At 39.2% G+C, this 13,696-nt stretch overlaps 1 protein-coding gene across 9 annotated transcripts in view; it reads right to left on the bottom strand.

Moving 5' to 3' along the window:
• Positions 1-13,696, bottom strand: part of TNRC6C (trinucleotide repeat containing adaptor 6C) — a 573,800-nt gene that overhangs the window by 95,681 nt on the left and 464,423 nt on the right. For all 9 annotated transcript variants that reach the window (XM_050919200.1, XM_050919201.1, XM_050919202.1 and 6 more), the window contains one exon: positions 13,308-13,640. In XM_050919200.1, coding sequence (XP_050775157.1) covers positions 13,308-13,640 — 333 coding nt within the window. The remainder of the gene's footprint in view (positions 1-13,307; positions 13,641-13,696) is intronic.

Below are 13,696 nucleotides of genomic sequence, written 5' to 3'. Positions count from 1 at the left end.
TCATTAAAATAAAGAACATGCAGGTGAACTTTTGCAATAGTCAGTTTGCTAAATTTGTTTTAGCACGAGGAAGACTGCCGTTAACATCCTGTTCCTGCAAGTATTTTATTTAAATACACTCTGATGCAAGTTGCAAAATAATCCTAAATAAAGTAAGTTGCAGCAATGCCAAATTGAATCATATATATATTTAATAATCACTTTGAATAACAACGGTATTATTTATCTTAAATACAAACAGGTTTACTTTGGCGTGAACATATAACAGGGAGACTACTCCTTCTGACAGTTCAGTTTCCTTCACAACATTTTAGAGCAATATTTGAAAGAGAAAAACTTGTTGCACACTAACAACACTATTTCTTGTCAGCCTTTTCAAAATGTTCATCTAATACTAGTAAGCATGTTTGGTTCTCCAGTTACATATTTAAATTTCACCAGCATCAGCACATACAGTTTCTATCCAAGTTCTCTTCCAGTCATTTTAACCATTTGATGTGTAACCAACAAATAAAAGGACTAATTTTATTTTGTTATAAGCTTAAGTAGAATCCATTTTATAAATCAAATATCTCCTAAGACAAGGTCTCATACAGGACACACGACTGTAATTCTACCTTATTATTCCGATAAAACTCACCTTTAACAAAACACTACAGGTTTATGGAGAGCTGACTTTCCTAAGAACTAATAAAAAAGAAATGTGTTAAAATAAATTTTAAGACGTTACATGTAAGCCTGTAGCTATATGGAACTGACAAATCAGTTTATTCATAGGAGTGACTTCAGTAAAATCACCATAGTTTGCTTTCTAACTGTTCAATAGTTAAAAAATACAATAATTTTTCCTTTACATTTTTAAACAAAGAAAACCTTATTTTTCCAGTAATAGGAATAAGGACTATTTTAACTAACTAATGAGAACATTAGGGAATAGTTTTTTTTTGTATGTTCCATACAAACAGAAGATATTATTCTTGCAACTTTTAAAGCAGTCCATATAAGAGACTTACAAACAAGGCCAGAAATATTTTTTGAAAAGGAACTCAGATTTGAAAAACTGTCATTTAGTAATCACTTCCAACTCCTGCTCTGAACCCCTAAGCCAACAGAGAAAAAATATATCTGAAAACAAGCCAAAGTAGACAGTGGCATTGCTATGAGTTAATAACTACTGAAAGCCATGAGCTAAGTTCCTTTTCTAAATCTAGAATGTTTCCCTATTTGTTTTGCTGTTGATTTTGATCAGTGCTTTACTTCTAGTTTAACTGATTTTCACTCTATTTTTATTTTATCAACAGCTTCTGTTTTACAAAAAAGGAATTAGTAGTGACTGTCCACATGTCAAAAAAACGTAAACTAAGCTAAAATGGTTTGTTCTGGTTAAATGCAATAAAGTTGGTATTTCTGAGCTCTCATTTTTACCAAGCCTGTGAATACTCAGCCTGCTGTGTCTTATTTGTTAAAGAGAGACCATCAACTTGAAATATAGTCTGTTAAAAATTAGTTAAAAGTAGTTTCAGATACTACCACTGTCTGAGTACTCCTAACATTCTTGTAGGTTTATAACTACATTTTCCTGTTTTAAAAATGCTTCTTCCACCTGAGTGAAACATCATCCATAAAACAAATGGGGAAAGTGACCGCAGTGGAATGGGGAAATTGTCAATACCAAAAGTGCTGTCAAATGTGTAAAGCAAACAAACTAGAAAAATATTTTTCCCATCCAAACTTTCAGTCATATTTATTGCAGGTATTAACATTTTCAGACAGAAGTGTGATTTCTTAAGTTGCACATTACAAAACTAGAGTACTACACAAATATACGGTAAAATATGAGGCTCTATTTTCACCAAGGGTTTCTAATGACTATACTGTATAACACCCAGAATGAAGCTTCAGTTTGTCTGATTTACCAGGAGCTAGAGAAAAAATAAAATTCTATTTGTTATAGGAATTTTTTTAAACATGTTTTCCTTGACTAAGCAGTAGCACAGGATACCTTTGGAATAATTTTTCTGTCATATAGTAACTGATTTTTTCTCTGAACAAAATAGACACACATGAAGGTATTTCCTAACAGCAGCTACAGAATTTAGAATCCAAACAGCTAGTCTTCAGTTAATTTTTTAATTGGAAAAACAATTATTTTCCTAAATGCCTTACCTCTAAAAAGCATCTGTTAGACAGTCCTCCAAGAAATGAGGTTAAACATGGACCTCTATAATTCTCAGGAGGCTGAAATCAAGATGGATTTTATCCATATACATTAGACAACATCTTTGCTGTCCTGTACACACCTTGTCTTTATAAGCCATTACACTAAATTATAAGGCCATGCCACTCCAGGAATTCTAAATTAAAATATGGCAACAAAAGTGAAGCTAAGTAATATGTGATAAAATAAGTATCCTGAGATGTGAATATAGCTCAGTTAGTTTTTCCTGTGGTATTCCTGCATAAAACAAAATTTTATACATTACACACACACACAAAAAACATAATTAAACCCAAATTGGAAATATATGGTCTATATAATAGCATTCACAAATTCCTATTTGTTCAGAACACTTATTTCAAACTAAACAGAATACGGTACAAACATTTAACAAAATTGCAGCCAATGAGCTTTTAAAACCCAAAATAAAAGCTATATTCTCTCCAGAACCATACGGATTGAAAGAAAAAAAGGTCAGTATTGACGCCGGCATCAACCCATGGCCTGGAAAATAATGAGATATTGTCACTGCTGTCAAACCCTCACTTTTCAGAGCACAAGAGGTGCACTTTTAAATCAGCCTGTATCTGTTCAGTTCTCAGAATGATCTGGTTTTTCACATCATATTGACTACTGCACATATTATTACTTGTTTTCATTTCTTTTTATACGTTACTGATCAGTTGTATGAAAACCTTCTGCTATCCAATCGAAAAAACCATGATGCTCAGAAGCTTCATCATAATTCCTGCAGGATCATGAACATTTCTGTGCCAATTTCATAATGCTGAATTGCAGAAAAATGATCTTTAAGAAAAACTAATACCGATTGTGTCATTTAAACCTAGCACTTCTAATCAAACACACTTTGGCTATCTGGACCCTGCTATACCAACTTTGTTACTTATAACAAAACAAAGAAGGACATATTACTTGCTCTTCTTGTTCTCTAAGAACAGTTGCCAGCTGTAGTCTTCATTCCCATGGATCACGCGGTACTAGCTAGAAATGTTCCACCTTATTAAAGGATGACGCTACTGGTGACATACTGGGGTTGACTGGAGGAGGAGAAAAAAGGTACAGACCAATTTCCAACATCATTATTTGCTGGGAAGAAAAGTAACAGCAACTGGAAGCTAAAACAAGTTATATACACACATAGCTTTCTTTAACTATAACCTTGAAAAGAAGCCCAAAAGAGAAATTCTGTATGTTAGGAGTTTTAGGATTGTTTTTATTATTTGACTCCAGGGTAAGGATTTGGACAGTGATACTTCTGTACAAAATGCTTTTATTTTTAAAGAAAACTAGTAGTGTCCAAAACTATGTTCTTGTGAAACTGAGTTTAAAATACTTAACATTAAATGTATACAGCAGAACCTCAGATTTATGAACTGACTGGTCAACCACACAATTCATCTGGAACCAGAAGTATGCAATCAGGCAGCAGCAGAGATTGGGGAAGAGGGGAGGGAAAATACAGTACAGTCCTGTGTTAAACGTAAACTATTAAAAAATAAAGGCAAAAGGTTAAAAAAAAATTTGACACGGTAAGGAAACTGTTTCTGTGCTTGTTTCATTTAAATTAAGATGGTAAAAGCAGCATTTTTTTCTGCACAGTAAAGTTTCAAAGCTGTATTCAATCTATGTTCAGTTGTAAACTTTTGAAAGAACCACCATAATATTTTGTTCAAAGTTCCGAAGGTTTCAGAATTACAAACAACCTCCATTCCCTAGGTGTTTGACACTCTCAGGTTCTCTTGTAGTTAGGTCAAAGAATAAAAGATTTTTACATTACTTACATCTGTACATTGACATTCCTAATGAATATGAAACATTTTTATCTTACCTCTTAAGTATCACTCATCCAGATCCAAACCAACAACAACAAAATTATACCCACTTCACTGATACATAGTAATGGTATATTTACTGGAATTAGTCCTTACATTCCTTATATTTACACAATATCCTTTTTAACTCCTTGGCACCAGGATGAACATTCTGAGGAGTATTTTGAATAGGTCAATAATAGGATCGAGTCGGTAAGGAAGACTAATTATAAGAGGGCATTACAGGAAGAAAAGGGGCAATAGTGAGTACTTGATTACCAGATGTACTTGCCTTTAACTGCTCTCTGTGGCTCGAAGGGTTATATGGAGGCCCATGGAGGATACTGGCTGCACATGTTTGAAGTTAACTAAGCAGGAACAGACTCTTAAGATAGTTTGCACTAGGAGTGAGACACTGGACCAACAGTGACCCTCCTGCCCTTTAGTTGAGGCTAATGAATGACAGGTCTTTGGTTAAAATAAAGACATCATTATTTATCATGTGAGTACAGAAACAGCACCTGATCTGTCATAGCAGAATGGAGACTTGGTCAGACGACACTGAGTCCAATATTGACCCAATCAACTCTTGTTAGGCACCTAGCTCACCATGCAGTGAGAAAATCAAGCAGGTGGAAGTGTCTTGTTATTTACATGTAACCTTAGCTGAAGGATATCTTAAGATAATTATTGTTAGTTGGTTCACAATTGCTTGGACACTATGACATCTGTGTGACTATCTGAAGTGTTTTTTGGTTCTTCTCATACAACTATACTCTGTTTAGTATTGCACTGATCTCCTGAATATATAAGGATACATCAGGATTACCACAAATTTCTGTTAAATAGCCAGCTACATTGGTTGAGAAATGACCATATTTGAGAGAAGGTTGGCTTGAACAGTGGTTTAACTTGAAAATGACTAACTGACCCTCATGGTGGGGTGACTCAAAAGGCCTTCTTTTCCAAGAGCAGCTGCTGATCTGGCCATTATCTTGGTAAAAATTCAAGGTGCTGAGTTCAGATATAACAGTTCCAGAATAGGAACCATGGGTGAGAGTTTAAGATCAGGATCTAGAGGTAAACTTCTATAGACCTAATGAAAAGAGGATTCTTTTGAGTTGAATGGTCAGGCTCTATTTGAAAAATTCATTCCTGGAGGTATGGAGTTAACTTCTTCAAACCCTGCACTGGCTTGGTCTAAGAAGACTGAGTAAAATTGCAGAAAGGTTTGTAACCTCTTCTTCTAGTAATGTCCTTATGGGTACACTATTTTATGTGACTACTGAACACTACTCACAGCTGGACTTCAGACTGCAGATAACACAGCATTTCCAATAGAAGCATCTAATTTAGAATACTGGACCACTGAGTAATGATTGGAAAAGATCTGTATGAAAAGCCAATGGTTGCCTAAATGTCCAAAAGAGGAACATTTTTTGAGTAATGCAATAGACGGAGATAAGGATCCTGTGGAAAGGGCCAACACTTTACAAGGAGGTTGTATATTTGAAGATTTAAAACAGAATTTGATACAGTCATAGATTCATCTGGAAAGTCTCTGGGAGGAAAATCGTCAAACCTTTGGCTCTATCTGTGACAGGAAATCAACCAGACTGTTAGTGTCAAAGGCCTGGGCAACACTAGTTCGTTATTGTGGAGTTAGTAGAGTTAATTCGGAAAAAAAAATGATTCCGTCCATACGACCAAACCGTTTTTTTCGATTTAAAGAGCTCTTTAATCTGATTACTGTACTCCACCTTGACAAGTGGAGTAGTGCTTAAATAGAGATCGCAATCCCAGGTGAAAGGTAATGTGGATGCAGTTCAACATTATTGGCCTCTGGGAGCTATCCCAGAATGCTCCCTTGTGACCACTCTGGACAACACAGGTAAAAATTTTGGGTATGGGTGTAACATGACTTTGTTCTTGCAAAATACTGTAAATGAAGGATCTGCCATTAGAACTCCTATTTCACCAAACCTATGAACAGAGGTAACAGCCACCAAAAAGACTATCTTCTGAGATAAATCAACGACGGAAGAGATAGTCCTTGGCTCAAAGGGAGGTCCCAATCAGGCATCTAAGAAGTAATTTCAAATCCCAAATAGGAGTGGGTTCCTTAAGTTGTGGAAAGAGTCCTCTCAGAAATATTGCATTTGTAAGATGGGTGAAGACTGAGACTCCTTCAACCGCTGAATGAAAGGAATGGACTCGGACAGAGGTCACAGATAAACCTGTGTTCTTCAGTCCTAGGAGGTAATCCAGGATGATCAAAAGGGAAAAGTGGGCAGGAGGAACACTTCTCTGGACACAGCATGGGCTCCACTTGTGAAGGTAAATGGATCTAGTGGAATCATTCCTACAGTTTAATACTTTTTTAACCTCCTTAAAACAGAGGTCAATTGTAGTTGCGTGAACCATCGAAGAGCAAAGCTTTGAGATGAAGTGACCAAGTTGGGATGAAGAGTATGGCTGAAGTCTTGGGAAAGAAGATGAGGAATCAATGGAAGGCTGATCTTCTGACAGATGGCTAGGTGAATCAAGTAAGGGTACCATATCCATTTGGGACACATTGGGACTATTGATATAATCCTGGCTTTGTTGTGTTTGATCTTGTTGATCACTTTCACCATCAGGGGTGTTCGGGAAAACATACAGAAGGACTCTCTGTCCAAGGAACTAGAAGTGCATCTCTCAGAAAGACAGGACTCAGGACCTCCCCTTCCCACAAAGCAGAAGTGTTTACATTTCTTATTAATCACCATAGCAAAAAGGTCTACTTCTGGGATCTCGCCAGCTTTGAAACGTTTGATTGAGGATTTGGGGATTCAGCTCCCATTCCTAGTCCTGGGAGAAGTGCTTGCTGAGGTCATCTACTACAGGACTTTTTAACCTTTTTCTTTCTGAAGCCCCCCTCAAAATGCTATAAAAACTCCAAGGCCTACCTATGCCACAATGCTTTTTCTGCACACCCACTAGTTTAAAAGCTGTATTAAATGGATTGTTTTACAATTAAACACACACGCATACATATAAAAATATATTAAAAACAACAATATAGGTTCAGAAAAATTGAATATTAATTTTATTTTCTCAGTGTCAAACTTCTTGGTGCTGATCAACAATTCTGTCAAGATATGGGGGTATCTCTGACAAGCACACGCACACGTCATGGTCAAAGTTCATCCTGGTTTGGTACTTTGTTTTCATTTGTGTCATGGCTGAAAATACAGCTTTTCACAAGTAGATGATACTAAAGGAGATCAACCTTTCAGTGCTGCAGAAGAAGCAGGGATGTATTCATTGGAACCCTGACACCAAAATGTCTCCAGTGGCATTTCTTTGAACCTGGTTCTGAGGGACCTGTCTGACAAAAAGTCAATGAGCTCTTCTAACAATTTTGACGTGACACTGAATGGAAGTTTAGCATCAATGTTCTCACTAAAGGGGTTTGTATTCCACATCTGTGTAGCAGCTTGTTCTGTTATGAGTTTGGGAAAATGAGCATTAAATTTGTTAAGCAGACCAGATAGATGCGCTGCTATCTGAGGTTTAATTATGCCAATGTTTCTTTTCTGAATGAAAGAATGCAAGAGCTTAGAAATATCAGTAGTGCCCCCACAGACAGAACTTTCCAGGGTTGTAGTTTTCTTTTGAATGTCTCCATTCTTTCATGCTGGGCAATAAAATTAGTGTTCCCACCTTGCACAGTTTTATTCAGCTTACTCATTTAACTGAATACATCTACAAGGTAATCCAGTGGTTTTGCTAGCCAAAGGTCATCTTTCAGCACTTTGGCAAACTCAGTTTTCTTATCAACTAAGAAAGTACATAACTCTTCCTTGAGATTAAATATATGGATAAGCATTCTGCCTCGAGATAGCCATCTCATCTCCTTATGCATGAGCAAGGAATGGTGCTCTGTACCCACCTCCTCACAGAGTGCAGCAAAACACAGGGAGTTTCTTGCTCTGGCTTTAATAAAGTTTACAAGAGTTACCGCTGTATTCAGAACACTGTGAAGACCTGGTTCAACATCTTTTGCAGCAAGCGCCTCTTGGAGTAAAAAGCAGTGTGTCCAAATAGCACGAGATGCCGCAGCTTTTATTTTTTGCACAACACCAGAACACTTTCTGGTCATTGCTATGCCTCCATCAGTGCAGACCGCAATGCAATTAGTCCAGCAGACTTCTGATGAGATCATAAAATCATCTAACCAGTTTGAAAATATCACCTAACTTTGTTGTTGCATTTTCTCTTATATTCAACCTGATCTCCTCACTTAGCAAAGGTACTGATGCTCCACCTGGTGGAGAAAAACAAATGAGCTCTTAGATTTCAGCAAGCTCCTTATATGCAGGGGATGATAACACTAAAAAGGCAGAACAGTTCCCAAGCATCTAGCTTGGCCAAGGTAACTGGAGAGAGAGGCATTCTACTAACTGTGCTCCAGAATCTGCTAACTGGATTTCTAGGTGTAGTTTAATGTTTTCATTTTGACCCTAAATGTTCTGCACCCTGATTTCTCTAACTGTATAATATTGTAGCAGTTCTCTTTACTGTTGTGGGTTCACTTGTTTTGCATGCCACAGAGTGAATGTGCTATGAAAGAAGTGGGAAAGGTAGCTCTGCTTGCCTTTTTTTTTTGGGGGGGGGGGAGGGTTAATTGCTACAGTGTTCTGTCTCTCTTTGTAGCCTTCACAGAAAACAAGGAAAAGGGCAAATAAGTAAATGCACACACCTATGTAGAAAGTTGATGACTGCCTTGCTACTAACACTGAAATAACTAAATTAATAAATCCTGCTGGAAGCACTGGTGTAGCAGACTAACAAATGGGAAATTAAGGTATAAGAAACTATAAAAGCCAGATACCTCAAGAGACCTGTCAGTCAGGGAGTCTCTGGTTCAAGGTTTGCTAGAAAGCCTCACATTACTGTATGCAAAATCCTTCTGTAGGTTATATTGTAATTTATAGTGATCTTCTGCATGTTTTGGGGGGGAGGGGAATACCTTCCACAAAGTGAGGAAGAACTAATTACCTTTGATTTCTTTACGCTATGTGGATAGACTGTATTTTCTTCACAGCCTATCCAGCTGCACACTGCCTATGACAACCCAAAAAGAATGGCATTCTTGGTGAGACGACTTGATTCCGGAAATAATCTCTCTTTCTGGACTTCCAGAAAGGAGATATGACAACTTATAGAGAACGCTGCAAGGCTCATGTTTTTCCAGGCTTTTTCTAAGTATGAAGAGGATGTTGGGTAGGGATGAGTATTAAGTAGTGTTTGGCCATATGGCTTGGAAAAGTCTCAGTTGGCACTGGACAATTGTATTGTTTTCTTAAATGAGTTTAGACTTGTACTAACACATTTCTAGAAAACCAAATAAAAACATCCCATCCATAGCACAATACGGTTATGAAACAAGGCTAACTTTGAACATGAGAGATTGTAATTATGGAAGACATGTCTTTCGATCTAGTCACGGGTGTAAATTGCATAAGCAGATAAAAATGTGTCTTTCATGAGAGAGGTAGCTATTACTTCTGCAGGTCATATAGTAAGTCAAGGAATCTGGCCTATGTCGGTTGGCAGAAGAAAAACAATGTGTACTAACTATATCTGTTGTGACAATTCCTAAGTAACTTCTACTGTGTTTCTGAAGTTTTCTTTGATCCTCTTTTTCATTATAACAGAAGAAAAATTCAAACAACAAAAACTTATTTGATGTGAAATGATGATGTAATCTGATAATTCACAAGCACCTCCACATCAACAGCAAATGTGAAAGAAGAAAAAAAAACTGTGAAAACTAACTGATCTATTCAGTTTTCAAACCTAAACAGCAAAAAAAATATTGAAAACTTATCTCAAAATAGTATTTTAGCAATGTGAGCATCAATAAATAAAACTTCAAACAGACTTCAAATTCAAAGACTTCCAGGTTACTCAGGATAAATTCATATTTGCTAAGGAGTGACTGAATTCCTTAATTTTGTATTTCTGGATCATCATCTTAGGACAGAGAATGAACAAAACAAAAACAAGACAAAAATAATTGAGTTATTTTTTCTCAAGTATATATCTGTGAAACTACCCCAGAAATTCAACCGTGTCTGCTTTGTTCTGAGAGTACAATACTTTTTGACTCCTAGCTACTCTGAGTTTGTTGAGTTTGATATTGGACAAAAGCAACTGCATAAATCTTGTAGCATTTACCATTTCCTGTGGTCTAACATATGGTAGTTGCCTCCGATATCTTTTTCAATACAACCACAAGGTACTTTGGAAAGAAATACCTCAACAACTTAGTCTCCTATCTAAAAGATTTCTGTCAAAAACCTTAAGTTAATTGATTTTCATAATTTATTTGCAACAAAAAGTACGGTTAAGAAGTTTGGTGCTTTCACAGTCATAGAACTTGCATGACATGACCATAGCCTAAGAGTTCAAAAATCTTGAGTAGGGACCCTCCCCTGCCCCCTCCAAAAAAACATGAGATTTTTTGAAAATAATAAATCAGGTTTTAATCTAATTCCCCCCTGGCCTTCCCCAAATATGGGTGTGACAATTACAGAGTAAAAATTTAACTAAATACAGGCTGAGACTCCCCAGACCCCAGTCTGCCTTGTTCCTTTGATTCCCACTTTGATAGGCTCCTTTAGCTCCCAAGAGCCACACTGCCCCCTGGCAGGCTCCAGCACCTGTCCTCTCTCTCCAGTTCAGGCCTGCACAACATGCGGCCTCTGGGCCACATGCAGCCCGCATGGGCTCACTGTGCAGACTGTGGGCAAGCAGTAGGGTGCAGCTGCTGGGTTCGCCCCCTGCCTGGGGGGCCCCCACCTCACAGCCCCACGCGCATTGCGCTCCAACCACCCTAACGCCCAGAACTGCACGTCTCTCCGTCTCCTGCTTCCCCCCCCGCCTGGCATACAGTGGATGTGTCACTTCTGGGGCCTGCTGACCCAGAGCCAGTAAGTGCCGAGCGAGGGGAAAGGTGCCTGGCCTGGGCTCAAGCCGCAGCTCGGGGGCAGGGGGGCCTGGACTGAGACCCTCCTTCGGTTGGGGGCAGGGCGGCACTGCGCTGGTTCGTCCCAGGGAGGCCTCCGTAGTGATCACGGGGGGTGGGTGGGGGTTGAACTGTGCGCAGCCAGGAAATCCCCAGAGGAGACGCGTGCGTGCGTGTGCGCGTTGCACCTGCCCTGCCCTGACTGCTGCCCCCCTCCTTGGTCCAGGGACCTTCCCCCTCCCTGGCCCCATCACACTGCCCCACACCTCCCTGCGGCCCCTGTGTTTGTGTGTTGGACAGTCACATTCAATCCCTTCACACTGCCCCCCTTTCCCCTCCCTTTATTTCATGGGGGGATGACGAGCCGAGCGGGCGGGCAGTGGTGGAGAGCCTTTATACTTGGGATGGGGGTGAGGAGGCGAGTGGCGAGTTGGTGGCTGGAGGGGGGCATCCATTTTCAGTATTTTAATTTTTGGTACTGCTGTGTGCAGTAATATAGTGATCCCTGGGGGGCTGAAGAGGGGTGTGATGGTAGGGCCGAGCAGGGAGGGGGTGGGTCCTATTTTACAACCATAAGAACTAGAAATGTATTCCTTTTTTTAAAATAAAGGCTGAGATTCTAATCTAATTAAATACCCCCAGAAGCTCAGAGTTTAAGGAAAACACCAAATGTTGTTAGGCTTGCAATAAGACCATGAGAGCTGACAATACTGTTCTGCTCTGTCTGCTCCAGGGCTCTGCCATGCTCAGTATGTGTAGGAGTACTACTGTACTGCAGGCAGCAGCTACAGTTACAGCAAAATGGTCTTGAGCATCCAAAAAGGGAAACCACAGGCAGTTTGGGCAAAATTAAATCAGACCGCAATAGTAACATTCATGATAATATCTCAAATGTTGACAACACTGGGAGGGTTTGTCTATACAACAGCTGCACAGATATGGCACTGGAACTATGCTGCTCTAGCATAGATGCTTCCTACATCAATGAAAGGGGTGTTTCCGTTGATGTAGGTGTATCCACCTCTCTGAGGGGCAGTAGCTAGGTCGATGGAATAATTCTTCCATCAATCTAGATGTGTCTACAGAGGAGTTAGGTTATCCTAACTACATTGCACGGGGCATAGTTTTTCACAGTCCTGAGCAATGTAGCTAGGATGACCTAACTTTCAAGTGGGGACCAGATCTGTCCCACTCTGCTTACCTTTTCAGGATAAGACAAATACCTCACACAAGAATGCACCCTGCTTTGCCTGATAAATATATATGTAACAGGCATAGTGGAAAACAGAGTGACAGCTATCCATCAGAGACTCTAAACTAATGGATCACCACTGTGAGAATGAGATTTACAGAATCTCTAACAGGGAGTGGGAAAGGAGAAGCAAAATTGCCTCTTACATCCTCACCAGTAGCTGGAGCGGACGAAGAAAGAGAAGAGGGAAGGTGGATGAGAGACCAACCTCTCACACACTAGTCCCAATAGTTAGGAAGGTAGGTACCCTTCATGCTTCCATCTGAAGTGAAAATGGTGACTTTGCAGGAAGGTCCAAGGTATTAATTTAGTTTTCCTATGATTTTTGTTTCTTTCCATGTGGCTTATCAGGAAGCACAAGAACAAGTGAATGTACCAAAAAACTGCAGTACAGCAAATGTGAAATTTACCTGTTTTTAACCTACACGCAAAAGTTATCTTAAAGAACATTATGGTTGCAAAGTCAAGCACTCAACACAGAGGAAATTCCCAATTTAAGGTTGCCTGTGCAAGAATCTTAGGCTGTACAAAAAACATCTAGCACAATGAGGCCCTGATTCCTGCAGAAACAGAAATCTATTCACATGAAGATTTTTACCAGTGATACAAACAAAAAATAATATATTTTAAGATTCAGATTTCATATCTCCCTTTCCTCTCTCATAGTAAGATTTTCAGTAAGATTCATCATACTGAGAACAGGAAAATAGTTGATAATGATTGCTGAACAAAAGGTTTTTTAAATTTTGGCATATATAAGTATTTCTGAATTTGAGTCCTGAACCATAAAGTTGCTAATGCATCTTCTTTCATTTCTCTAAGGAAGAAAGAAATTGCACATGTTCAACTTTCAACACTGTCATTGCCACACATAATACTTGGTATTTCTTAGAGTAGTTTTGATCATAGTCACTTTAGTTACCAAAGGTAAAAGGCATAATTACATAGAGAATGAATTTGCAGTGTCCCCATTAGATGTGAACGTCTTACCTGTTTGGGTTTGGGTCTTACTGGGATGATGCTGTCCACCTGCTCCTAGCTGTGGAGGAGGACTTGCCCCTGCTTGTCCAGTACCTTGTGGTGGGCTTGCGCTGGTCAGAGTCCCGGTAGGCAGTGGCTGACCTCTCTTTAAGAGCTGTTTCTGTTCTTGCTGGCGGAAGCGTGGAGGCACCTCACGAGGCAGGTAACGGGATGCAGCTGGCTGCTGCCCATTAGCAGATGCACGCTTGCCATTGCTGCTGTTGGTAATAGTGCTGGTGGAAGTACTGGTACCGGTACCGGCAGGCTGGGGCTGGCTTAAACTGGTCTTAATAGGTTCTGGCACTGTATAAAATGAAACAAATATCAGTTTAATCCAAGGAAGAATTAAAGATAATTTC

This window comes from Gopherus flavomarginatus, chromosome 12 (genome assembly GCF_025201925.1).
Source record: "Gopherus flavomarginatus isolate rGopFla2 chromosome 12, rGopFla2.mat.asm, whole genome shotgun sequence".
NCBI lineage: Eukaryota > Metazoa > Chordata > Testudines > Testudinidae > Gopherus > Gopherus flavomarginatus.
Note: the sequence above shows the minus strand (reverse complement) of the source record. Positions and strands in the feature narration are given on the sequence as shown.